General features: G+C 44.0%; 5 protein-coding genes across 12 annotated transcripts; 2 read left to right on the plus strand and 3 right to left on the minus strand.

The window, feature by feature from the left end:
• Nucleotides 1–36: 36 nt before the first annotated feature.
• Nucleotides 37–2,168, minus strand: LOC117854069 (uncharacterized). The gene is made up of 2 exons (XM_034736348.2): nt 1,678–2,168; nt 37–379 (listed from the first exon to the last, which is right to left on the minus strand). The coding sequence occupies exons 1-2, from the start codon at nt 1,985–1,987 to the stop codon at nt 342–344; spliced, it is 348 nt and encodes a 115-aa protein (XP_034592239.1). The 5' UTR covers nt 1,988–2,168; the 3' UTR covers nt 37–341.
• A 4,171-nt stretch (nt 2,169–6,339) lies between these two features.
• On the plus strand, nt 6,340–8,806 carry LOC117853134 (cysteine synthase, chloroplastic/chromoplastic). Of its 2 annotated transcripts, none has more exons than XM_034735506.2 (6): nt 6,340–6,681; nt 7,034–7,364; nt 7,480–7,605; nt 7,778–7,936; nt 8,086–8,279; nt 8,384–8,806. In XM_034735506.2, exons 1-6 carry the CDS (start codon nt 6,568–6,570, stop codon nt 8,507–8,509), a joined length of 1,050 nt encoding a protein of 349 aa, XP_034591397.1. In that variant the 5' UTR covers nt 6,340–6,567; the 3' UTR covers nt 8,510–8,806. The 2 variants fall into 2 exon arrangements, with proteins under 2 accessions (XP_034591397.1, XP_034591398.1); XM_034735507.2 differs by having other exon boundaries at nt 6,341–6,681; nt 7,024–7,364.
• Nucleotides 8,807–9,107: 301 nt separating this feature from the next.
• On the minus strand, nt 9,108–12,927 carry LOC117853133 (nucleosome assembly protein 1;1). Its single transcript, XM_034735505.2, has 12 exons — nt 12,737–12,927; nt 12,603–12,646; nt 12,366–12,461; nt 11,032–11,124; nt 10,792–10,882; nt 10,656–10,717; nt 10,387–10,571; nt 10,094–10,271; nt 9,973–10,016; nt 9,679–9,874; nt 9,556–9,579; nt 9,108–9,449 (listed from the first exon to the last, which is right to left on the minus strand). The coding sequence occupies exons 1-12, from the start codon at nt 12,801–12,803 to the stop codon at nt 9,390–9,392; spliced, it is 1,140 nt and encodes a 379-aa protein (XP_034591396.1). The 5' UTR covers nt 12,804–12,927; the 3' UTR covers nt 9,108–9,389.
• An 865-nt stretch (nt 12,928–13,792) lies between these two features.
• Nucleotides 13,793–22,131, plus strand: LOC117852583 (uncharacterized). 7 transcript variants are annotated; one of them, XM_034734726.2, is made up of 9 exons: nt 15,920–16,212; nt 16,318–16,516; nt 16,751–16,946; nt 17,439–17,642; nt 18,425–18,734; nt 18,825–19,920; nt 20,164–20,865; nt 20,971–21,119; nt 21,774–22,131. In XM_034734726.2, exons 1-5 carry the CDS (start codon nt 15,988–15,990, stop codon nt 18,633–18,635), a joined length of 1,035 nt encoding a protein of 344 aa, XP_034590617.1. In that variant the 5' UTR covers nt 15,920–15,987; the 3' UTR covers nt 18,636–18,734; nt 18,825–19,920; nt 20,164–20,865; nt 20,971–21,119; nt 21,774–22,131. The 7 variants fall into 7 exon arrangements, with proteins under 7 accessions (XP_072149172.1, XP_034590617.1, XP_034590614.1 ...); XM_034734723.2 differs by having other exon boundaries at nt 20,982–21,119; XM_034734725.2 differs by having other exon boundaries at nt 20,164–20,323; nt 20,712–21,119.
• Nucleotides 22,132–22,267: 136 nt separating this feature from the next.
• Nucleotides 22,268–24,147, minus strand: LOC117852582 (GDSL esterase/lipase APG). Its single transcript, XM_034734721.2, has 5 exons — nt 23,856–24,147; nt 23,620–23,750; nt 23,234–23,467; nt 22,897–23,152; nt 22,268–22,783 (listed from the first exon to the last, which is right to left on the minus strand). The coding sequence occupies exons 1-5, from the start codon at nt 24,109–24,111 to the stop codon at nt 22,587–22,589; spliced, it is 1,074 nt and encodes a 357-aa protein (XP_034590612.2). The 5' UTR covers nt 24,112–24,147; the 3' UTR covers nt 22,268–22,586.
• Nucleotides 24,148–25,169: the final 1,022 nt, after the last annotated feature.

The raw sequence follows: 25,169 nt of genomic DNA on the forward strand, positions 1-25,169 counted from the left end.
GAGGAAGTATTTGCACAGCACGAAATGCCCACAACCTTCAGCTCACCAACTATTACCATACATTAAAAGCAGCACATAATTTCAAGTTTCCAGAGGGGAAAAGCAGCACATCATACAACACTGTTCCTTATATTATGCCAGCTCACAGTATAGCTTTGAAAGGCAAAACCAAGGACGACACTGTTCCATATGTTAGGGTCGATGAAAATCGGTAAGCTTATTTGCAACACAGTGCAAAATTACTCTGGTTAACTAACAAAACATTATTGCCTTCAGGGAGACAGTCTGGCTATCTGACAATGCTAAACACCGTACACTGCAACAGAAAAGGCGCAAAAGATTCACGCTATAGAGATCGATTCCTCCCCAGCATCTGATCCTGCAGATTGAAAATGCCATTTTATTACTACAATGAATGTAATTATGTAAACTAGTGATAAGTAATTTTTCACTATTGTCTTGCTGGAGGCAATGTAAATTAACATGATGTTATGATGTGCACCAAATGTCTCAAATTCAAAAAGGTGAGAAGGCAAACACTCAGAAACACCTCACCGAACACAGCTTGTAAAAAGAGTTCTCACTGTGAAGTGTAAACCATACTAACATTTGCAAATCAAGGCATGATTGAGGGACAAAATAAAGATACTGAATTGCAATACCTTGCAAATACTACTTTTCCATCCTCTACCAGCAAATAAAACGGAGAATATGGAAACACAGTACATCTATCATTGAGACAACAGACAGGGACTACATTATAAATTTACAGTTTTGAGGAAGATAAACTAATCATGCATACTTCACACAACCAATGCATAGTTGCTACTTTTCCATCCTCTACAGCAAATAAAATGGAGAATATGGAAACACAGTACATCTATCATTGAGACAACAGACAAGGACTACATTATAAATTTACAGTTTTGAGGAAGATAAACTAATTTTGCACATCATCATGGTTAAGTACCAGTACCAGACTACTGGTACAAGGTGATTCAAGAGCATAACATACACATTTATTGATTTACAGCAATAAACCCTTGAGGTACATTTCATGCTTCCGGTGCTATATGTCAGTCAATATGGACGATGGTGCAGCCTAAACATTTTGAATGACAAAATCATGGAACAAAAAATTGCTAATTGAACAGGAAATTTACAAAGGATAAAATCATAAGCAAATGGCAAACTAATCATAAGCAAATGGCAAACTCTTACTCTGTAAGAAATTTTCTCAAAAATGGCTCTAACATAGCAACCCACAAAACTGATCTCCAGGCATGCATTGGAATTTTTGTTAAGTCCCCACACTCTTCACGTAAAACTGTAAATTTGGTACAGTATATAGAATGCCACCATACATTCATACTACTGCAGTAAAGCTGTCTAATTCACGTGCAAGAGCATAACCTCCACACTAAGAACAGTGAAATCCCCCCTATCTTAGTGCAATTTGGACCTACTACATACGTCATAACAAATGAGATCACAAGGTCACAAGCTAAGCATCGTCAGGTGTGAAAGGTGAAAAAACCTCCTGAACTGGAAGAGTGGAAGTAGTACACGTTTCGATCCAAATCAAACAGGCAATTTTCACGGGAGTAGCATCAAGCTCTGGTAGACAAAAAATCTAGTATACCATCAGATAGCTGCAGCGAGCACTGAGGTACCAACCTGGCTGCCTGGGCCTGGGCGGCGCGGGCTCCTCCTCGCCGTAGATGTGGCGGAGGCGGGAGGCGGAGATGGGTGAGGAGGGCGTGGCGGCGAGGGAGAAGAGCTCCTCCCGCCATCCCCACATGACGGTGGACATGGCGGCGTTGGCGGCGCGGAGGGAATTCTTCTCGGCCTCCAGGCCCTCGATCTCGCGCTGCTGCTCCGCCGACCGCCACCCCAGCGCCACGAACGAGCCGAACAGCAGAGCGCTCACCACCTTCTCCCGGTGCTCCGTAAGCTTCCCCCTGATCCCACGCAGCGCCGCCTCCATCTCTCTCCCCTCTCCCGAGTGCCTTCCCGAGCCGGTGTGACAGTGTGGCAGTGGGCGCCTGGGCGGCGCTCGCGGGCGAGGGCGCGGCCGGCCGGCGCCGCTCGCGGGCGAGGCGCGGGCGAGGGGGCGATGGGGATTTGGGGCCGGGGTGCGGGCGTGCGGCGCTGGCCGGGAGGGAGAGTGGGTGAATGGAGATTATATATCTAGATGGTTGTTGGGCTGGGCTAGTCTTTGGTCGAAATGTATAACTCGGGGCCTCGTGGGTCACCCGCGGGGAACTATAAATTCGCCTCCGCACTCGTCATGTGTCGGATCCCCAAGACTCGCGGGGGGATTCCGGATCCGCCCCCGCCTCCGTCGGGTCTGAAACCCGCGGGTCTCAGGTGGAGACCCGCGCGATTGCCATCCCTATTCCCGGCGGCGCGTCGGGGCGGGGGCGCGGGGCGGCACGACGACGAGACGGCTGGTGCGGTTAGTTGGGATAGCTGGGAACTTAACCACGACCCACGGGGATGCTTCGGCTCAGTTGGGTGATTGGGTCAGCCCAGTTCAGCGGGCCGTTTGTTTGGTCAGCCCAGTCCAGTAAGATTTGCAGGTCCCCCGATCGCGCTGGGCGGCACACGTGTACGTACGTTACTTGCTGGTAGGCTGGTAGCTGCTACGTACGTCGCGGATCGACAACGTCGTACGTACAAAACGGCCTACACCACGAGTCGCCGCCGTGACAACTCGCGCACGCACGGGCATGGAGGCGCCCTGGGGCACTCAGGCGTTCGGCCCTCCTGCACTTGACGGAATTTTTTTAATTTTAACCTTTTTAAAATTAAAATTTATAAATAACCTCTTCGGATCTATATTACAAGAAGTAGCTCTTTGTCACGTCGAGCTCCATGGCGTGACTAACTCGGCGTGATTAATAGTTGAGTCGCGCCATATGCAATGGCGTGACTAATATGACACGGTGGCGCGGACAAATAACGATAGCTGCATGGTGATGACGTGATGATGATACGGTGGAGCGAGTCACGCCAAGCCAAGCGTGACTCCCATCGCCTGCACTCAAAGTGCAAAAAATGCAGGCCATTTAGCCATATTTCATCTTCCATTCTAATCAATTAATGAGCTCTTAAATTTGTCAAAAATCTACTATTATAAATCTATGAAGTACTTCAAAACATAGCATGGAAAGTGAGAAATTCAATTTATAAATATGCTAAGTGTTATTGGTTGTATCCTTGTATCTAAAGAGATCAAACCAAACGATGATAACATCGATTCAGTTATTCATTGTGTGACATCCTAATTTGATTGCATAAGCAAACTTCAATATTATTCTTTGAATTTGAGCTATGAATATTGGCCCAAAACAATTAATCACGTAAATTATGATGCATGGCCCATGAGTTGCTGCAGATGAGGGACTTATATGGATATTAAAGATTCTGGTTGCAACATGAGACTAAGCCTGAAGAACAATAGAACGACCTCATTAGCACAACAGTATTGGTCCATGTGTTGCACCGGATAGTCAGGATACTCTTTCTTTACTGGCTCCGACAAGATCAGCTAGCATGAGGGGGACATGTAATCTGTAACAGGTTGTTAAGCTGTGAGAAACATTCAGAGTGTAGCAGAAGGCAATAAACATAACAAACTTCAACTTCAAATAGCTGCAGCAGAACCTCAAATGTCTGCTTCAGCAGGAACACGCCATCCTAAAAAGCAACGACACGAGAATGAGGGGTTAACTAATGTTGAAAACCAACGCATCCTTTTCCTGACGACTAACCCAAGACGCTTGAAGTTGACTATCAAATTTCAAGCATGAATCGCGGGGACTAATCAGCTTTTTTCCCAATCTAATCAATCACTTGATAGTCAGCTCTTTTGTATTGCTCTATCTTGTTACTTGTCGTATGAGAACAGATATTTCTAATACACAGATTGTAACTGTGCATTTGAACCTTTTTCACTGCACACAAATGTAAATGTTCCAGACAATAAATTTAGTACCTCAGTAATTAACCTACTAAGGCATAAATATTTTCAGAGTATAGAATTCAACATGAGCAAATCACAGAGTAACTATACATATACATATACATATACATATACATATACATATACATATACATATACATATACAATCACTATTAGTAGAATGGTAGTCTGCATGCAGATTACGTTCTGTTTAGCTTTTTCTCTGATTTTTTAACTATTACGTGCATAAGCTAAACTTGATATCAGGATTTTTTTTACATTGGTATGCTGTTGGTAACGCATCTCAATTTATTTTATTTCTTCTTCTTCTTTTGACCCTCCTCCTTCCTTCTTTTCTACCAGCAATCTGTAAACGCTACACTACTCTGCATACAACCAATAACACTTAGCCTTTTTAGAAATTGAATTTCTCATTTTGCAAACCATATTGCGAACACTTAAAATGGAATATATATATACTATATAAATATAAATTATGCTTGTCAAGTTTGACAAATTTAAGAGTTCATTAACTAATTAAAATAGAGGACGAAACATGGCTAAATCGGTTGCATTTTTATGCACTTCGAGTGCAGCCAGCAACCAGCGGGCTGGTCGCGCCATTCTCCCTAGCGTGACCTCACGCTAGATGGTTGGCATGACTTGCTCCACTGTCACTGTCACGTGTTACTCAATTTTTATCCGCGTCACCGTATTATATTGTCACGCCATTGCATGTGACGTGCTTCAACTATTAATCATGCCATGTAGCTACCAAAAGGCTACTTCTTGGAAATATAGATCGGAATGGGTTATTTATAAAATTTTATATTTAAAAAGGTTAAAATTAAATAAATCCACTAGACGCCGACCCGTTACCCACCTGTAAACATGAGTTTTATCAATTTTTTCCGAAATACATTATAGATGCAGACGTACGCAAATCTGCAAATCTTCAATATAGACGTGCAAAACAGCCTACACCACGAGACGCCGCCGTGACAACTCACGCAGGCACGAGCATGGCTGCACGAGGGCGTCCTCAATTCCCCATCCCCCCCTGTCGGCCGGTGACACAGACACCCCGGGGGCCCTCATGCACTTGACGCCGACACGTTAACCACCTGTAAACACGAGTTTATAATTTCTTTTTTTTTCAAAATATAACATTGACGTCCGCTGTCGACACAAGTAATCTCTTATTAGCGGGGCTGCGCTTAGTTTATCATTAGTTGTTGTCCTCTAAACAAAGTTAATGATCACCAGTGCAAAAGTACGTTCTTAAGCTAATCATAACGTACTTGAGCATCGACCGATCATCATTGGCTTCATTATTGCAACGTTTCGCATGCTTGCAATTGCAAACAGTGCTGTCAAGGGATCACATTGTGGTTTTGTCACTATATGCATGCGACACAATTGCAACGACGCAACAGGGACCATACGGGCGCACCTAAAATGTTGGGCGCCAACTCTCTCTTCCCGGCCGGGCCTCACTTTCACGCGCCTGCGAGGCTGCATGCACGCATGTTTTTTTTTATGTACGCGTATGTGCATGTACAGTTACATGGCTGGTGGCCAGAAGGCCTGAACGATTCAAGAACGATTCAATATGGGCGTGATTGGTAGGTGGGACGGGATCGTCCGGAGGGTCATCCGGCACAGTCTCGTGCACTTGGACGTGAATGGTTCTCCTCCCCGCACCATATGCATGTACCTCCTCGTTCGCTCCACCCCTTCCATCCCACATCCCTCCGTCCGCCCAAAAACGACCTTCCCTCGCGAGCCGGAATGGCACGGTGCAGGTGAGCGTGCAGGGACCATGTGACATACACCAAAAACTCTCATCCATACATGCAATCAAACACGATCCCATCTCATACTGGACCAACAACAAAGACAACCAAACATAGCTGGGTGCACGGTTTCAGCCTGCCTCCCGTGAACCTGGACCAGTCCTCCATCCCGGCTCCTCGTGCTCGGAGCAACCAATCACACCTTATATATTTATAATACCGTAAGAAATCTCTCGCACAATTTCGAGCGATGGTTGAATCATTTTCGAACGTGTAAATTTAAATACCTCCGATCATTTCTCATCGAATGGCTATATGACGTTTAGGATAATATAAGTAGTTAAAACATGATCTAAATAATTTGTTCTAAATGTTATATATTCAAAGGCAGAGCAGAAAGTGCAGCTACGGAGAAAACGACTAAACTGCAGGCATCAGTGTGCTTGTTTTTAGCGCATTTTTAGACCAGAGCATGCCTCATATTCGTGAAAAAATGGACGGTCCCTAACTCCCTATGAAGGTGACATATCATCATTATTTTGTATGATTTGTATTGTATAAAGCATACTAGTCATGCAGAGGAAATAGGGTAGTCCTCCGTTTCAAATTGTAGATTGTTTTGGTTTTTTTGGATCATAGATAGTATTATGCATTTAGACATCCATTGTATCTAGGTGCGTAGCAAAAATTAAGTATCTAGAAAAGGCTAAAACGACATAGAATTTTAAATTGAGGGAGTAGTAGTTCTCAAGAGCAACACACACTATTTGCCCTGCCGTTTCTGTAAAAGAGCAAGAAGAGAGCATGGAGGAAGAAGTGGGGAGGAGAGGGATCCCTTCTCTGCTGAAATTGCCGTCGTCGCCTCAACCGGAAGCTGCTTCTCTAAAGCAGGAGCACATCGCTTCTAACATTACCCAGGTGCAGCATTCTCTGCAGTCTCTCCATCCTGCTGGCTGGCATTTGTTTGGGTTTGTCCTGCATGTTTCCATGTTCTTTACTGGAAGGATTTGTTTCCATGCATGTATTAGTGAAGTGTTGGTTTGAACTAGCATATATCGATATACATATTCTAGATGAGGTGGTGCATCACGAGTCAATTCTCAAAATTAACATGTAGTACTAATTATTTACTTATGAGGAATGAGGTGTCAGTAGATCAACTCATTCCGTTCCGCAAACCAAGTAAAGGGTGAGGAGATGAAGATGAACTAACTCATTCCAAAAAATCAAACACCCTAATACACTATATATCAAATCCAGTTTCCTGCAGCTTGTAGGATGGACGCCACTTATAGAACTGAAGAGAATCGCTGAGAAGGATGGTATCAACGCTCGGATTGTTGGCAAGATGGAGTTCTACCAGCCGCTCTGCTCCATCAAGGACCGCGGCGCTCTGAGAATGATTGAAGATGCAGAGGAGAAAGGGCTGATCTCGCCTGGCTCCACCACGCTTGTCGAGCCAACGAGCGGTAACATGGGGATAGGCTTGGCGTACATTTCTTTGCTCAGAGGTTACAGGTTCGTTGCAGTCATGCCTGCCGGGGACTCACTGGACAAGCACATCCTGCTGAGGTACCTAGGAGCCGATGTGGTGTTAACTGGTAAGGATTGCAGCCACAGAGCTCATCATGTCATCTCGATTTTTGTTTACTTTTCGCATTCGCAAGACTGGCGTTATATGCTGAATTCTAATGTAAAATGCTGTGCTGTTTTCAGATCCTACGCTTGGTATTCAGGGACAACTTGACAAGCTGGAACAGCTCAAGAAAGAAGTACCCAATGTGCATTTCCTTGACCAGACAGCAAACGCAGCGAACCCTGAAGCACACTTTACATGGACTGGTACGTGGCACCTATTCTTACAAAGGTCACCAAATGTAAAAGAGTGATGATGAACTTACCTATAACCTACGAAAAAGTAGCGGTGGTTTACATTACATTAATCTTTTGATCCGGATCTGAAAAATGTTGTGTTGCATGACACATTTGCGCCCGTCCATTTGTACTTAATTAGGACCTGAGATTTGGAAGGATACAGCAGGCAAAGTAGACATCTTTGTGGCCGGTGCAGGCACAGGAGGTACTGTGTCTGGTGTCGGCAAATACTTGAAGATGAAGAACCCAGCTGTGAAGGTCATTTGTGTTGAGCCTGCTGAGAGTCCAGTTATTTCAGGTAAATCGGTAATCCTACAATCATGTAAAGTTGTAAACATAAAATACCTCACTGAATCATGAAATGCTACAAGAAAATTAGAATTAAAAATTGTAAACTTGTCACTTGCAAATAATTTACTACACTAGTGTTTGCTGATCTTGTTATAGGTGGCAAGCCTTCTCGGCATAAAATTCAGGGACTTGGCCCAGGATTTGTGCCCAAGAACTTGGACAGATCAGTCACTGATGAGATCATTACAGTAACGGCAGAAGATGCTATGGCGAACGCAAGGAGGTTGGCAAAAGAAGAGGGCCTGCTAGTTGGCATATCGTCTGGAGCAAATCTGGCAGCTTGCCTGAAGGTTTATGCTACCGCAAATTCTAGTTCTTTTGACTGGATCTAGCTCCATTTAATTTCTTTTCCATCTTTGCTTATCTTACCTTATTTTTTAAAATGTACTTCTAGGTGGCATCACGAGAAGAGAACAAAGGGAAGATGATTGTCACTGTGTTTCCTAGTGGTGGCGAGAGATACATGAACTCCGACCTCTTTGCAGCCGTGAGAGAGGAATGCATTGCCATGACCTTCTGATGTCGACGCTTGTTAGTGGTGATCTGGCATGGCTCAGCATATAAATTGCATCATTTGATCCGACAACTTGCGGAGGTGGATTGGATTCTAGTTTTGGAACTTCACAAACTGTTGAACAAGATTGCTCAGCATACGCATTCCATTGAGCGTTGCTGTGGTTGGACGTGCTTATTTGCTTTATAGTTTTGCATATTGACACACAACTTCCAGCAAAGAATTGTACCACGAATTATTAACTGAGAGGTACCAATTTTTGGTACTTTCCAAGGATAATAAAGAATATGTGCAGGAGAGAAAGACTCATGTACGAGGTGCTATGAAAAGGGGCAAAGCAGATATAAACAGACGAGGCGCAGAAAATAACTTGGCACGAAACAGTCGAAGAACAGACTGAGCCCCCCGATCAATCATGTAAGAATATAACCAGAGCTTGACTATAGCAGGCAGCCAAGACAGCATCAGTACAGGTCTGCACTGCTGATATGTTTGCTTTCATCGCTTCAGAACTCAGACTTCTGATCTTACATGTTATACTTGATCATCTCAACGAACAAGAATGAAGGCGCCCGAAAAAGAATCGACAATCAACCCTGTGAAATACTCAAGAGCGTAGACACCCTTATAGGAAGTGCAAAAATAATTACACAATCATATAATACCATCCAATTGCATACAACTGAAACATAAGACGCTAACAGAGAAGTCCCAAACCATTAACCCTCCACCAAAGCAGCACAGAGTGCTCCAGACAACAGCCTAACCACCTGATAACATCACCCGCTCACAGAAACGACCGAAAAAGCTCCTTGGCAGTTCAATGGAAAATACTGCATCACCAAACACCATCGCAAACATATGGATAATGGGGCCCCAGGATAGCCTACTGCTGCTTGCACTCCGGTGGTTGTTCAGCATTTCCTTGTGTCACTTTCTGCGTTACCTGTAACATACCATGTGTTAGATATGTGCCCTAGATGCTACCAGGAAACTAGGGAAAAACAAGTATTGGGACACTTCAGTTAGGTGTGGAATTTCAGAGCTTGTACCTTTTGTTTGCGGCCCGAGCCCGACTGCTCAAACAATTAGAAAGGAAATGTATTAGCAAGGGGCCAAGGCTGAATGACCACATTTAAAGTTTCTAACAGATTGCTGCCCTACTGCAAGCCTACCTTCCTTGCTGGTTTGCTTTCTTCCTCCTCATCCTCCTCATCCTCTTCCTCTTCCTCATCTTCATCTTCATCATCATCCTCGTCCTCATTGTCATCCTCATCATCATCACCCATGTCCTCAAAATCATCAGCTTGCACAGCCTCACCGGTAAACCAGGAAACAGCATGAGGGATGATCTTATCCCTTATGGTGGTCCTGAATGACAATTTCAGCAATATCAGGAAATGAGCCACAAGACAGAATACCATCAGCAGGTGCAAGGGATTCAGGAAATGATAATGAACTGCACTTACCCGATGTCATAATCATGCTCCATTTGACCCTGCAGCTCATCAGCCTACAGAGAAAGTTGAATGTAGTTTATTAGAGAGTGATAGAAAGTGTGATAAGTTCAATGACAGATCTTAGACGTACAGTTTCTTCATCAATGTCCTCCTCATCATCAGGGACCTCTGGGGGATTGAAAAAGTTGAAGAAACTCTCACACACTTCAGTTTTAGTAATAGGCTTCGCATTCTTTGAACCTTTCTTTGGTTTCTTTTTTAGAATCTTCTGTGTAAGGTTTTTCCCAGGATACCACTCAATTTCAGTTCTGCAGCCAATATTGTTTATTTATTAAGGTATGCACACACAGGGCCACACCAATAAAGAATAAAGTGACAGAGCACCATAGATGAAAAGAAAACACAGAATATAAAAGTACCAACCCAATAGCTTTCTCCAAAATCGGATCATCTTCATCAACCATGTGGTAGGTCTTTGTTAGGATGGAGTTCTTGAAGAAAGGATTTGTATCAAAGAAAAACTCCAGCTTGAAACCCTTAGGATCCTCAATTCTAGACCACTTGATATCTTTTAGATACTTCAAAGCGGCTTCATCACGCTCTTGTATCTAAAATTAAGCATAAATCTAGTCAACAATACAGCAGTGTATCTAAAAAAACCACACAAAAAGAGGGGCAGGGCACAATATTACCTCCTCAGACAAGATTTCATTCGTTTTCATAGCAGTAAGCCAAAAATCCGGAACTCCTTTAGCTGATAAATGGTGCAAACATAAATCAGATATTCAGAATGGGAAATATATGCAGAGTTAAAGTTCAATTTCATACCATCTGATTCTTTTCCCTCGGCAGCATTTTCGCTGGTTGGTTCATCACTGACACCTTCTACCTCCACTACTCCATTTACAATTTCATACCTCTGAAAAGAAAGCAAAAAAGTCAAGTCCAGAATTTGCACACAAAAAACAACCTAGTACTTTGCTTCCAAACAACAACCTGAAGATGGATCTTTTTAAAAGATCATGGTGAAAAGAAAATACAATATACAAACATAAAGGAAAATTGTACCTTTGTGTACAAAGGTTCATACAGCTTCTGGTACTTTGCTTCCAGTGCAGCTCGTTCTTCAAAAAACTTCGCCTCAATGTCATCATGTTGGCCCTGCGTCATTAGAGAGGAAAGGTTGGTTGAGTGCATGCTAAGGGAGCACAGTGAGAGAGTTTGGAGCCCCCCACAAAGGAATATCACAAGTTAACCCAGTTTAGTTTGGTGTTACCATTGATAAAAAAAGACAATCAAGAAGTTAGTGCACTGGGAAACTTGCATGCAAGTCATCAAGAAAGATGGAAGATTTTATAAACTAAATTGAGCAAACTCGTTCCTCAATTATGTAATACAAATTTACACAAAATTTCCTAGCAGTCAGCATCAGCAAACTGAGATAGGACATCACAGAAGAGAATGGAAATTATGAATCACAGGTTCACTGCATATACTGTTTGTAAAATTTGGTAGGGACTCTGTATTGTCCTCCCTTATTTCACAAGAAAAGTACTAAGGACCGTAACTATATATTGGAGATGTTTATTCAAGTATGATTCTGCCAAGAGAGAAGACAGCTTACCAAAGCAAACATCATGGTAAATCCAGAATCAAAGAGAGAATATTTCTATAGTAACAGAAACTGAAGAGTGTTGGATGTCATTAACAGCCAACAGCAGCCATATACACCTAGAGACATTATGGATATCTAGTTAAAATCAACAAATGGATCATTCCACTACAGAGGTCAATTTCTGAGTTCCAATCCGAACAAACTAAGTAAAAGGCCCACCTATTGTAGCTACTAAACATTCATCACTTCATGAGTTGTAATCTCATGTCCCAATAGTCAATGCCAATTTATGAAGTTTTATTCATCAATTAGACTAAAGTACAGCTACTCAAAGAACTCAAACCATAGCTATCGAATACAAATGTCCTGCAAGTTCAAGATTGATTCTGATGTTGTCCAATAAGTGCATCTATGGTCAACAAAGGCAGACCGATCAATACAACAAAACAACGCATTGTCGTTGCCAGGCACAGGGACAACACTAGAATTACTCTCTGCTTACATTCTAGCTAGGGCAATTGATTAAGGATCAGCAGAGCATGTAAACTTAACCTATTTCATCAATTCATCCTAAAAAAGACAATGCACAGGAAACAAGCTAAACCTGAAAAATTGTAACACTGCACTTCAACATCGCATTCAAATGATGTTCCTAAGCAGTCACATCAGTGAAAAAAAATTGCATTTCAACATTGCATTCAAATGATGTTCCTAAGCACTCACATCAGTGAAAAAAAACGTATCAGATTTGTGTGAAAACAGAGAAAGGTAACAGTGTTAAGTCTACCTGGATCTCTCTCAAAAACTCGACGCGCTTTCTAACATTGGGCGAGAGCGTCTCTAGCACATCGGCGTGCTGACCTGCCAAGCTCTGCAGCTTGTCCTGAGACCAAATCAGATCATACATTAACAGAAGGCACAAAATACATCAGAGTAAACGGGATGGAGAATGCATAAATCATCACAACACAACAGAATCGAACGGAAATTACATACGCCCAATCAATCACCCAAATCGACGTACCTTTAAGGCATTGACGAGGCCGGCGCGGTCCTCGGCGCTGAGAGCTGCAGGCAAACCACAAGACAACGCGGATCGATTAGGGGGGAACCCAAGGGCGAGCGAATGCGATTCGGCGTCGGCGGAGCGGAGGTTACCTGCGGCGGCGGCGGGGAGGGAGGCGTTAAGGTCGGCCAGGTCGAAGGTATCCTTCTCGCCGCCCATCGCTGGTTCTTCGGCGAGGCTCGGATCGCGCTCGATTCGGAGTTCGCCGCCGCTGCGCCGCCGAAGAGAGAGAAAGAGAGGACGCGAAGCTGGGCGGCGAGAGGAGAGAGAGAAGGGATGCCACTAAAACCCTAGTCTCCGGGTATAAGAAGGGGGAGAGGCGCCGCGAGGAAGAGGCGCGTGTGTTTTGCATTTTAGACCCTTGGATGTGTGCAAAACTAGCAATGATCCCCTCTACCTGAAGAGAGCGCATTTGGAGATGTCCTGTGTATTTGGGTTATTAAAAAAAATTGTGTTTAGAACTCTAGATTTCGCAAAAAACTACTCAAACAAATGGAAAATGTGTATTTCAATTTTAAATGCTCTAGGGTTTCAGATTTGGCTTATTTTTATCCCCAAAAGGACGGTTTCATGAAACACGACACGATGTCTCCATACAATATATTTAAGAGTTTTGCTGAAGCTATGACAACATTTTATTTGCTGCTATATCTAAGTTAACATGGGCAACTCAGAAGTATAGTACATGATTGGATGCTTATCATGCCCGACAAGCGTATTTCCATGTATTTGTTCATGCTATGTGGAAGGGTCTAGATAAATCACAGTGGAGTTTCAACCCCGATAAATTAAGTACATTTTATGCTAAAAGAATCACTAGAAACAAAAAAGGAATCTGATAAATTAATTGCACTATCACAAAATTTTGTGCATGACGAATTGCAAATAGTTTCGATAATGTCGAGTTTCCGGTCCACTTGCGAATCACTAATACGTTGAGGTTTGCATCATAGTGGTCAAAATGTTTATTCTGGATTAGCCCGATTATTTCTGGAGAGTTGAATTTTAAGATTTGACATGGGTGGAATAAATATTTTTATGAGAATTGTACTTCAAATTTAATGATTCTAGGTGACATATACGGTATATTCCGAAATACCTCAAATGTACGAAAATTACTAATTAGCCCTTGGAAATCCTAATCCTTCTCGCTTCCTCTGCCCCCGTTACGCTACCACGGTGGAACCATTCGACGCATCTGTCTGAACTCTGAAGGTCTCCACCAGGCGTCCAGGCCACCGCCGCCGTCCGCCGAGTGCTATCGGGCCGCCCCACGGCGCCCGAACACGCCTGGAGGCTTCCTTTCCTTCGGTCGGTGAGTATCCCCTTCCTTCCCTGCTAGGGTGTATTGCTTTTTTTGCTCGTTCTGTTATGCGGGATCTGCTACGACCTTTAAACCCAAATCTCCCATTCGTGTCGCGATACTGTTCCCGCTAGGAGTAGTGCTAATTGAGATTTCAGCCGAAACCCAATCCCCATCTTTAGCCCACGCTGTCCAATTTGCCCCACGGGGAATCGCTTCTCCCTGTCTAAGTGCTAGCTTGGATGTTGGATCTCGAGGTGGAATCTGTTTTACATGTAGGTTTTGCTAGAGTTTGAGTTTTAGGCCTTGCTTAAATTGGTCCTTATGTTAGTTGTGGCTGCAATAGGCACGAACCAGACATGCCCATTTACTTGTTTCTTGAATTAGTTGAACTGGCTTGTCTGTTCAAGTGAAGCTGAATAGCTGATTGGTGCTGTAGGCAGATCAGCTTGCACTTTTGTACCCTGAGCCAGGATGTGTTGTCTCATTTTGGTCGTTTGGTGGATATGGCTGCGTTGCCTTGCCCTGGTCATCTAGAAACAAAAATTGGGGGAACCTGTGAGCGTTAAGTAGGCTGGCTAGTAGTCCTGAGTAAAACAAACTATGAAGAATGACAAGCCTTGCAATTCTAGGCCAATTACCTGGTTGGTTTGGTGTACTGTTTTAATTAATCAGCATGGATGATTGATGCACTGCAAACTTGTGGTTCTATGCTGTTCATCAGGTCTTGCCGCTAAGTTTCCTCCATCTTCTTGTATGTTAGGTGCCCCAGTGTATTTCACATTACTCAGCTCTATCTCAATGTATAATGGAAGAGACTCAAGCATCATCTTTTGCCCAAAAACGAATTCACCTTTTTCCTTCCTATTTTAAGTAGTACCTTGGCTAGCTCGTATCTAGCCATCCATTGTGTTCAGCTGGCCACAAACATGATAAGAAAGATGCTAGGTAGGTGCTGTCTGCTAAAACAACATAATTTCATTAGCAAATGGAGAAATGGTGGGATTAGCTAAAAGGGAACACCATGTCAGTGAAAATACTGTAGGTTGTATGATCATTACTGTTCTTTTTATCACTGAGCTGCGAGAAATATATTCACAATTTACTAACATTGAATGTATTTTGAGAAGTGTGATGCTTGCGTCAAACTTGTTCTGAAATTGCTCATGTATGCTTTAACTACTTCAGGAATATACCATGGAGGTCAGACCGATGGTAGCTCTACGTGCTGCCCTAGTTGGTGGGATAGCAGCATTTGCAAAGATCGGTGGGGTGATGAAAGCCGCAGGAGGTGTCAAGATTGGTGCAGCTGCTGCGGCTGTGACAGCGGCAGCATCGGCTGCCATTTCCGGAAAAGACACAAGCAAAGATACTCCGAAGGCAGAAACAAAATGATCCAGAGGTCCAGAAGAGAAAGGACGCCGTAGTCAATAAACTACCGGAGCAGTTTTTGATGCTCCATGTTTTTTTAATCTTGGGAATAAGAATGACAGTGTTGAGTTTTCCCCAAATTATGGTTTACTTCCATGCAATAGTTTTGGTTGCTCAATGTGATGAGCTACCTGTTACTCACACTGTATGCCTAACCTGATTTCTTCTGCCATACTGTGAGCCATGATCTGTTTGCCCTGTGCATGTAGATCCTGAAGCTCTTCTGCAGTTTCATGTGTAGAATCCTAGTTATTTACAGTTAGACCAGCATATGTACAACTGAGATATCTGTAGATGTAGAATATTTTTAATGTAACAATGCCTCTGGCTGTATCTCTTGTTTCCTGTGCATGGCCCTTCAAATGCAGACAACAAAAACTGGAGCGATGCTTGCCAGACATTTCGCTAGTAAAATGCTGAGCAATCAATGATTGGTTGCGACCCTCCGATTCATTGGGCCGATTCATGGGCCTCAACCAGGTCGCCGATTTGTTTCAGCCCATTACCCAATTTTCAGTCGCACACAGGCGCAGCACGCTGGATGCCCCCCTTTTCCGTTCTCACGGCGGCCACCGTACCCTTTCCCTCCCGCCGCTCCGCTCCCCGAAAATGGCGCCTCCCCTCGAAGATATCACCCGGGTGCTGGCCGAGCTCGCGGGGCGCCTCTCCCGGCCTCCCGCCGGCGGGGGTGCCGCCTCCGCGGGAGACGCCCTCTCGGCCTCCATCTCATCCCTCGCCGCCACTCTCAACCCCAACAGCGGCAGGGGCGGCGCCTCATCTGGAACCCGGGTTCTGGACGCCGCGCTCTCGCTCATGTGCTTCGACCCGCTAGAGGCAAGGCGACCTTCCTCATCGTGTTCCCAACTCGATTGCTACCCCTATTCATTTTAGCTTAAACTCGTACTGAATACTGATGGAAGCGCGTGTGTGTGGATGCAGGTGAATAGGGCTCGCGTCGACTGCCTGGTCCGCACCCTCCTCTCCGCGCTCTCCGCGTCATTCTGGTGCCGCGTGGTCCGGCCCGATGGGGGCGCTGGTGAGGAGATGCTCTGTGCCGGGAGCTCCGTCTCGCCAGGGGATTGCCGCGAGCTGCTCCAGTCGTGTGCAGCCCTTGTGCATAAATTGGGGGATTGCGATGGTGAGATTTTTTGCCGGGTTCTATACCAATCCGTTGCAATTAGGCTTGTTTGGGTTTACTGGACATGCCCATCAATGCTGTGGTCACCAAACGATTAGAAGATGATGTGACATTCTTAATGTCTATTATGAGTAGTTTTGCAGTTCAGATCAGCTTATAAATGCTATGTTCTCACCAGTAGGTTTATTATCTGTTTTGTCTTAATGCTGTCACTTTTATGTTTCTCCAATGCAGCTGGAAGGCATTCTTATGATCTGTTGTATGTTGCTGCGAAAACAGCGGTGTTATCCCCTCACTACCAATGTCTTTTCCCATTACCATATTATAAGGAAGTGGGAGAAAGCGTATATGATATGGGAGCCATTGCTGCAGAGTTAATAGACCATACTTCCAATCATGTCCCTCCTAGTGATAACTCAATCCCACTGAGGTATGCAGTATACTTGCAGCTATTAATTGTGGATCATTGTGTGCTACTAATAAAGGGAAGGTTTAAGTAAAAATTGTGTTGGTGTTGCAGCTATTAAACACATGCTATTTCTTTGCTGCAAATGTGGTAGTAGGAATAAGGAAATAGTTCCTCTGATTCCAAATGTAATCCATTTAGGACATTGGCATGGTCTCCAATGTGAAACTATTGCTTTCTATGAAAATATGTTATTTCGGATAAAATAAAATGCGAAGGGGGCTCTTGAACTCGAAAGCTTGGAATGAAGTTTTGTGCTTACATGATAATAACTTCTGTTGGTTTGGTTCACCAGCATAGCTCTCTACCTTTTTTTTTTGATCTGTAGTACACTGGCAGGCAATGCTACCTTAATTATGCTTATGTGCATCTTGCTCCTGCTGCATGGACTTCAGAAATCTGCTTTCTGTTTCCTTACATAATATACTGATTTGTCACATCTTCTGTTTGTGCTAGGTTGCTTTTATGGCATCTTGATCCATCAATCATTAAGCATGATCTGTCGGCGATGCTCCAGGAAATAGTTAGAAGGCCCTTACTTTGCCTGAGAAAGGAATTACATAATCGGATGGAATGGCGTATCATCATAATTTGCCTGGTTTGCTCCCCAACAATGTTTATGGAAATGAGATCATTATTGCACTTCTGGTTTCTAGCAACGTAAGTTCACACCTCAAACATTTGTATGAAATGTTCTATATTCTTGTTTGCACCGAGTTCGATGTGTCTGTCAATTTGCTTCTACAAGTACTTTAATCTTACAAATGAAACTGCTGACAAACTGTGGTTTGCCAAGATTGTGGCAGTCCCACCAAACAGTTGTCTGCGAAACCCTTGCATGACTAAGCTTAGGCTTGGCAAAGCTTGGCAGAGAACCAAAACCAAACAGGTCACGAGTTTAATGTTTATCTCAGTAGAGTGGTTTGAAACAGATGTCATGATGAACACTACCAAACAATCTCTGTGGAGCTTGATTCCATATTTGTCACTTAACTTTCAATTCTACTATTAACCTTACATGCTTGAAAGAAATAAAATGGACTGATTTTTCGAGAATACGCAGGAGAGCTGCGTATCTTTGTATTAATAAGAAAATTGGGTTTAGTTTTTCAACGCGGGCTGGAATTATGCTCGCAAGACAGGATTATATGAGCAGATTATAAGGCCAAAGAAACAACCTAGGGTGTTTAGGGATCCAAGCTATGTACCTATCCTAACTGTTTGCACTAGCTGCTCCCGCTGTTGCTGAAATAAAATGGGCTGATATTTTCATTAATTTTTGTAGCCTTGCTTCCTCTAGGTCTAAATCATATTGTACCAACAACACTGATGTTACATTTACACAGCACTGTATATTTTCTGATTTAGATATACAATGTGGGCTCTTTGTTTAAGGACCGCTTCTTGTAAAATCTGTTTATTCACCCTTTTTTTTTGTGCAGGGGTTTGGGTTCTGTGCTAGAACTTCACAGTGCATTAGTATCTTCAGCATTAGACATTCTTCTCAAGCCAATGTCATGGGGAATATCCATAGAATTGGGACAGAAGTTCCCCTTTTCACATGCTTATTTTCCAATCCAGCATAGTGACTTGCTTGCAATACTAACTGGACCCTTATCATGTAAAGCCCTTTTGACTAGTTTCTTGTATTGATTCTTTGGTTCATCTGGACAACACAAGAACCAGATGCTCTTCACCGAAAAACTCACAACTGCAACCATTGAAGGGATTGGTAAAATATAATTCTGCTTGGTATGTGCTTTTAAATACACAAGGAAGCTAGATGTTTAGAATTTTGTCTGACAAAAGTTAATTGCACCTGCTGTGACTGTACTTCTGCAGGTACATGATTGTAAATTTCCCTGTTTGGTTCAGTTTTGCAACTGCTTTACTTTTCCACCGAGCAGGCTCACAAGATTATTTATCAGAAACAATATCCAAAGAGACTGATTCAATAAGTGATGTCAGTCTTGCTCAGAGGGCAGCCTTTTACCTTTCTTGGGTCTTATGACCATCTAATGATGATCAGTGCCAGATGCTAGCTAATAATATTTTGGAAATATCACATTCTTGGGCTAGGAATAACAAAAAGCGCCCAAGCTACCCTAGTAGTACTGTAAATCACAGGAGGAAGCTGCAATTACCCACTGCTGTGGACTCAGAGACCAACAGTGTAAGCTCCCTGATTAAAGAATTTGATGATTGCTGTTTCAAATTTTGTAGCACAATTGCCTCTCAAGTGCAAGCTGAAAAACTATCAGACTTCCTTCCCTCATGCCATAATCTGTTGCATCTGTGGATTCCTTTAGGAGTCTTGCTTGTATCATATAGTTGTGTTAATGAGCAGAATTGCAACATGCTTCTGCGCTACGCAAGCACTGGGCAGGCTCTCAAGTCAAATGAAGTGCAGATGAAAACAAATGATCATGTAAGCAATGATGGTTTCTCGAGCAGCTGCAGTGGTACTGCTGATAGATGGGCTTTGGGTGGTTCGTATCTCATCTTTGGCTGGCTTGATGTTGTTGAAGATATGTCCTCACTGATACTTGATCCTGAAGATAGATGTCAGCATTTTCTCAGTCAACTCAGAACCAAGACAGGCCCCTATCTGCTCAAGTGTGTAAAGTTTTTATTCGAGATGCTGGATGAGGCAGATCAAGATAGAGATTTCGTAATCGATCTTCATAATAGGTTGTTAAACTGGGATAAGCATGGGCAGGGCTGTGAGATATTTGGGGATGTTATCCTCAAAATGAATAAAAAGTTTAAACTTCCTTAGTAGCAGTGACCATGGATTTATGCAGCTATTAATATTTGAATGTGTCTAAATTGGTTGTCAATCTCCATTCTGACGGTAATGGTAATATGGTCGAATGAAGCACAGTACTCTGAAGTCTGAACTGTTGAGTTGCATCAGATCCATTATCCTTCTAGAACGGTAAGTTCTGTCCATTTAAAGAGTGCAATAAATCCTGATCAATTCAAGATAATGTAATTTCATGGTATATGTCAGTTGTAGATAATTTAAAGTAATATCTGGAACTGGAACACATACAAATATTGAAATATGGAACGGGCAAGTAAATGAGTAAAATCGACTTCACTTGCAAATATATCTTCTGCCTTCTGTCTCCAATCTGGAACTTTCCTCTGTAATTTACCAACATGTGCTTTTACACAGCACCTTGTCAACGATCTTGCTGATTACAATACCAAAGGATTGCTGTTACTTGGCCAACTTCTTTTGAGATGCTTACCACAAACGGTGCTTGTTGTTGCAATATGGAAGCTTTGAGCTGCTCGTGCAGGAATCAAACTATCAAACTGCTCCTGAGGAACAGGTTGTTTTACAGTATTTTCTCTTTGAGCTATACCTTATTTTCGTTACCTGCATACTTGCTCCAAAGTGATGTGTAACATCACACAGAGAGGACGGAAGCCAAAATATCTTGAAGGACTCTTATTGTATTGGATTCAAACATAACAGTTGAGACAAAGTTGAGTTGATGCAGTAGTCTTAATTGTGCCTTGCCAGACTGGATACATTGTTCTGGCAAGTTGTGGGTTTCCTGTCTTCATTATATCTTCAACTTTTCTACCCTGACGTTGCATATGGTAGTTTAGAACTTATGTGAAAGAACTTGAATTTTGTACAGTTACAGCTAATGCCAAATTTACTATGGGCCCAATGCTTCTCTTCCTTTGACCTGATCCCAGTACTGTTAATAGTATCTCCACAGATGCTGATGCTGCGCTGGGGTCTGGTCTGACCATCTGAGTCATTGATTGTGGGTTGGCCATCCGCCTCAACTTGACAAGCAATTTAATAATTGCACCAGTTGCTCAGTGTCGTGAATGCTAGCTATTGTTCGCAGTGGTTAAGGTATCACATGCTAAACTGCTAGTGTTATGTATTTCAGGGTTCCAGGTTTTCATTTCTTCATGCTGCCCTCGGTGGTATGTCTTCATGTTAAGAATTCATCCATAGCTGCTTTCCAGGAACAATGGGACCTGCTTGCCATGTGAAGTAATGCGAAGTATGGATGACGCAATGTGTTCATGTGCAACATTCATGGTTCTGGTACGGATTCCAGGGGAGTTGTCAATTCTGCAACAAGGATGGTCTGCAGCCTGCAGGTAAACATGCTCTTTTCATTCGTGAGTTAATGCAAGCAAACAATTGTGTTTCCTTGGGTCATGAGCATTTATTCGGCCACTAGATTTGATATATACCTGTACTCCTGTAGCCTGTTGCAGTTAGTCAGTTTATGGCTTGCTGGAAATAGTTCGTCGTTGGCTGGTGGTGCTGTTAAGGTCTTTTTAAATGAACTCAGCATCAAAATGCAAGCACACGAAAATACAACTTTGTTAGTGACTGTTTGGTTCAGGGGACTAAAGTTTATTACCTATCACATCGAATGTTTAGATACTAATTAGAAATATTAAATATAGGTTAATTACAAAACCAATTGCATTCGCGAGATGAATCTATTAAATCTAATTAGTCCATGATTTGACCATGTGATGCTACAGTAAATATGTGCTAATTATGAATTAATTAGGCTTAATAGATTTGTCTCGCGAATTAACCACGACTTGTGCAATTAGTTTTATAATTAGTTCACGTTTAGTCCTTCTAATTGATATCTAAACATCCGATGTGACCCGAACTAAAAAGTAGTTCATGGATCCAAACACCATCGGATGAACAATTTCAGTCTATTGATGTTTGTTTCTTGCGTACCTAAAATGTTATGAGCATTTAATGTATTAGGGCGTGCTTGGTTGTAGGTCACGACGAGCCAATCCGAACTTGCGGCGCGCCACACTGTGGCGGAAAAATCCCGCGCCACACTCTGCAATGAGAAAAGTGCTGTCGAAGCACTGATTTGTTGTGGCGTGCTAAAACTTCATAACCAACCAAACAACTGCTTCTCAATTATTCTGGGGCCGCCACCAATGTGTTGTGGCTGGTTGTGGCGTAGAACCAAACAACCCCTAATACCAATGTATATATCTCACACATTTGTGTGGTACTCCCTCTATTTGAAATTATACTGTTTATTTTATTTGGTGAGGACTACTTTGACTAACATTGATGATAGTAGATTCGTATTAAAAAAAGACTTATGAATATATTTTTGTATCACATCAGTGAAATACTGAGGGGGCAATTCATGGTTAAACCTCGTCCTAACGAAACGGAACAAGTCTTGTAGAAAAACGGAGGGAGTACCATCAGTATATCAAACACTATAAACTTGCATAAAAAGAATCCAAGAGAATTGAAAAACCACAAGCATTAGGCCACACCACCCATTCATACTTGTTTAGAACACAGAGAAATGTATACATAGGAAAACATGAAGGATAACAGTATTACTGAAGTCGTAGGACCGATCCTGCTACCGCGCAACCTGGCTGAACAGGAAACTAATGAGCAGCGAGAGATGGATATGGCCTAAGTTTTCTTCGATGGATCAGGAAACTAATGAGCAGCCAGAGATGGATATGGCCTATCGGTATCATACTGCCTTGTCGGCTTGTCGCTGCAACATCTGCAACTGCTGCTGTGTAACAGTACTTTGTTTATTGACGCCATTACTACGTGACCAGCTCGATGCCGGCTTCGACCATGGACTCCGCCATGAACAGGTTGGCCGCCTCCGACGGGTGGACGCCGTCGAAGAACACGTAGCTGCTGGCGTTCCGGCACGTCCCGCCCGTCGTCGGGTTGCAGAGGTACACCCTCGTCTTCGCCGTCCCCGTCCGGCAGCACGTCCCCCTCGCGTCCGCGAAGCCTAACAAGGCCAAACCACATCGACCGTTTCAATCATATGGTTAATCGGTTATCAAGTTCCAGCACACGAGGGAATCTTCACATCGTTTTGTTACTCTGTTCCAGCACAAGTACCTTGCTCCGCCGGCGCTTCGGCGAGCTTCCGGAGCGGCGTGTAGATGTCGAAGATGGCCATCTTGAGGTCGGCGTGCTGCCCCTTCAGCGCCTTGACGGTGGCGTTCAGCTTCCAGTTGAAGGTCTCGGCGTCGCGGTTGAGCCTCGCCACGCACGCGTCGCGGCCCTCGCCGTACAGCCTGATGGACGCCGGGAGGCACCCCAGCGGCGGCATGGACGTGACGCCGATCCGCCGCGCCCCCAGCTTATACAACTCCTGCAGATTCGTACAACACGAAGTGTGAGAATCCATGGCGAGCCCAAGAACGCAGAGGCAGAGCAGAGGCGTTGGACTGACGCTGGCGAAGTTGGATAAGATGCCGACGAGGAGGTCGCAGTACTGGTCGACGTTGTAGCGGCGGGACAGGGAGGCGTTGTGGTAGTAGTTCTGGAGGAAGTCGCCGGTGCCCGTGCTGACGACGTACAGCGCGCCAGTGAGGATGGAGCGAGCCTTGGCGCGCCCGGCCACCGCGGCCAGCTTGGACTGGTACTCCTTGTAGTACTTGAGCTGCTGGGTCAGCGTGATCGCGTCCTGCACGTGTGCACAACAAGTAGTAGACGTACCTGTCACGTAGTCTCATGATGCAAAATCTTGTGCTGCTAAAAATGGCTGTACTGACCCAAAGTCTTTTGCTCTATATGTAGCAACATGCTGACATGGTGCGATGAACTTATGATACTTACATACACGGCCGCCGTGTCGTCGTAGTAGCTGGACGCCGCCGAGGCGAAGTTGGCGCCGATGAGCAGGTTCTTCCCCGACGCCTGCGGGCTGAGGTACGGCGGCGCGTAGCTCTCGAACCCCAGAGTCTCAGCTGCAACCACAACACACGCACGGCCGTCGTCAGTCGTCGTCACAGCCACCGGAGACTGGTAGCTGCAGGGCATGTGTCATGTGTGGCAGTGCACGGCAAATTCACCGGTGATGTCGGTGACGATCTTGCCGTCGGAGAACCGGCCGGTGGGCTCCTGGCGGACGAAGTTCTCCCCGTAGGGCGCGTAGTCGGCCTTGAACACCGCGCGGGGGAGGTAGTTGTTGTTGCCGACGTCGATGGTCGAGTCGCCGAAGGAGATGACCGCCGGCACGAGCGGCTGCGCCCGGACGCCGCCGCCGCCGCTCATCGCCGACGCCGCGAGCAGGGACACGGCCAGCAACGCTACCGTGGACGACGCCATGCTAGCCTCTTTACGCTCGAGTGCGCTGCACCGTGGCCGACACACTGGCAAAGACACTTATATGCGATAGTCAACATAGTATACATGGTACGACACGTCCACATCGATGTGGCTCGCGGTTGGGCGTGGAATAATTGAAGGCGTCGTCCAAGCTGTACCGACGTGACGCCTGATTATTTACATCGTTTTAAGCCGTAAATGCATTTTCCCCTGGTACTAATAGGCTATGAAGTTCGTAATGATCTGCTCCCTCTATTTCAAATTATAGGTTGTTTTAGTTTTCTAGATGCATAGAGGGTATATCTAAGTACATAACAAAGTCTATGAATTAAAAAACCAAAATAACCTATGGGATAGAGGGAGTATATTTCATTGTGACATGCGCAACTGTATGATATGGTGTTTTTTGGAAACTCAAGTATGTATAGACACTAACACTCAAGTATATATGGTAAATGGATAGCACAAGATTTCTCTATATTTAGAATCGGATCTATTGGACAATAAGAAGTACGCACACTTTACCCATATCAGCTCATCTTGAAATTGACGGAGTCCTTCGAGAGACGGATGACTTGCACGTAAACGGAAACTGAACATATAGGTTCCTCAAAAAATATCTGGCCAAGTGAGATACCTGATGACATGAATTGAAAGCGTGAGGCTTGATGACTGACGGTTGATGATACCCGCGACAGATAGTACCTATAGTTACTTGGAGCGAGCGACCCCAGTCTGGGATGAAAGGCTTTGTGTTTAAGGATGGATGGCCACAAGCCAACAGCCGCTTGCAACTTGCGTTCACTCATTAGTTGAATATAAGGAGGAACTGGTACACTGCTACTAACAGTAGTAGTGGGTCAAAAAATGATCGGTACTTAAGATATGGGACGAAATGTTATTTATCTAGTAGTGGTAAGCTATCACACATACGCACTCCACCTCACATTTCCACCCACACACTACTAATGAACATGGTTGTTTAAACTTTCAACTAAATAAACTTAGGAAAGAGCAACGAAATTTTTCAGCTCTTGACCATTCCTCGAAATCATTCG

This window comes from Setaria viridis, chromosome 4 (genome assembly GCF_005286985.2).
Source record: "Setaria viridis chromosome 4, Setaria_viridis_v4.0, whole genome shotgun sequence".
NCBI lineage: Eukaryota > Viridiplantae > Streptophyta > Magnoliopsida > Poales > Poaceae > Setaria > Setaria viridis.

Bases quoted from the DNA above. Each gene is read 5' to 3' on its own strand.
- LOC117853134 (XM_034735506.2), top strand. From the start codon at position 6,568: ATGGAGGAAGAAGTGGGGAGGAGAGGGATCCCTTCTCTGCTGAAATTG. The intron at 6,682-7,033 runs GTGCAGCATTCT...AGTTTCCTGCAG, and splicing joins TCGCTTCTAACATTACCCAG to CTTGTAGGATGGACGCCACT. The intron at 7,937-8,085 runs GTAAATCGGTAA...ATCTTGTTATAG, and splicing joins TGAGAGTCCAGTTATTTCAG to GTGGCAAGCCTTCTCGGCAT.
- LOC117852582 (XM_034734721.2), bottom strand. From the start codon at position 24,111: ATGGCGTCGTCCACGGTAGCGTTGCTGGCCGTGTCCCTGCTCGCGGCG. The intron at 23,751-23,855 runs GTGAATTTGCCG...TTGTGGTTGCAG, and splicing joins GATCGTCACCGACATCACCG to CTGAGACTCTGGGGTTCGAG. The intron at 23,153-23,233 runs GTCAGTCCAACG...ACGAATCTGCAG, and splicing joins TCTTATCCAACTTCGCCAGC to GAGTTGTATAAGCTGGGGGC.
- LOC117853133 (XM_034735505.2), bottom strand. From the start codon at position 12,803: ATGGGCGGCGAGAAGGATACCTTCGACCTGGCCGACCTTAACGCCTCC. The intron at 12,462-12,602 runs GTACGTCGATTT...ATTTGGTCTCAG, and splicing joins GCCTCGTCAATGCCTTAAAG to GACAAGCTGCAGAGCTTGGC. The intron at 9,580-9,678 runs GTAGGCTTGCAG...TTGTTTGAGCAG, and splicing joins AAAGCAAACCAGCAAGGAAG to TCGGGCTCGGGCCGCAAACA.
- LOC117854069 (XM_034736348.2), bottom strand. From the start codon at position 1,987: ATGGAGGCGGCGCTGCGTGGGATCAGGGGGAAGCTTACGGAGCACCGG. The intron at 380-1,677 runs GTTGGTACCTCA...TTCAATCTGCAG, and splicing joins GCCCAGGCCCAGGCAGCCAG to GATCAGATGCTGGGGAGGAA.
- LOC117852583 (XM_034734722.2), top strand. From the start codon at position 15,988: ATGGCGCCTCCCCTCGAAGATATCACCCGGGTGCTGGCCGAGCTCGCG. The intron at 16,947-17,438 runs GTATGCAGTATA...TGTTTGTGCTAG, and splicing joins GATAACTCAATCCCACTGAG to GTTGCTTTTATGGCATCTTG. The intron at 17,643-18,424 runs GTAAGTTCACAC...TTTTTTGTGCAG, and splicing joins CACTTCTGGTTTCTAGCAAC to GGGTTTGGGTTCTGTGCTAG.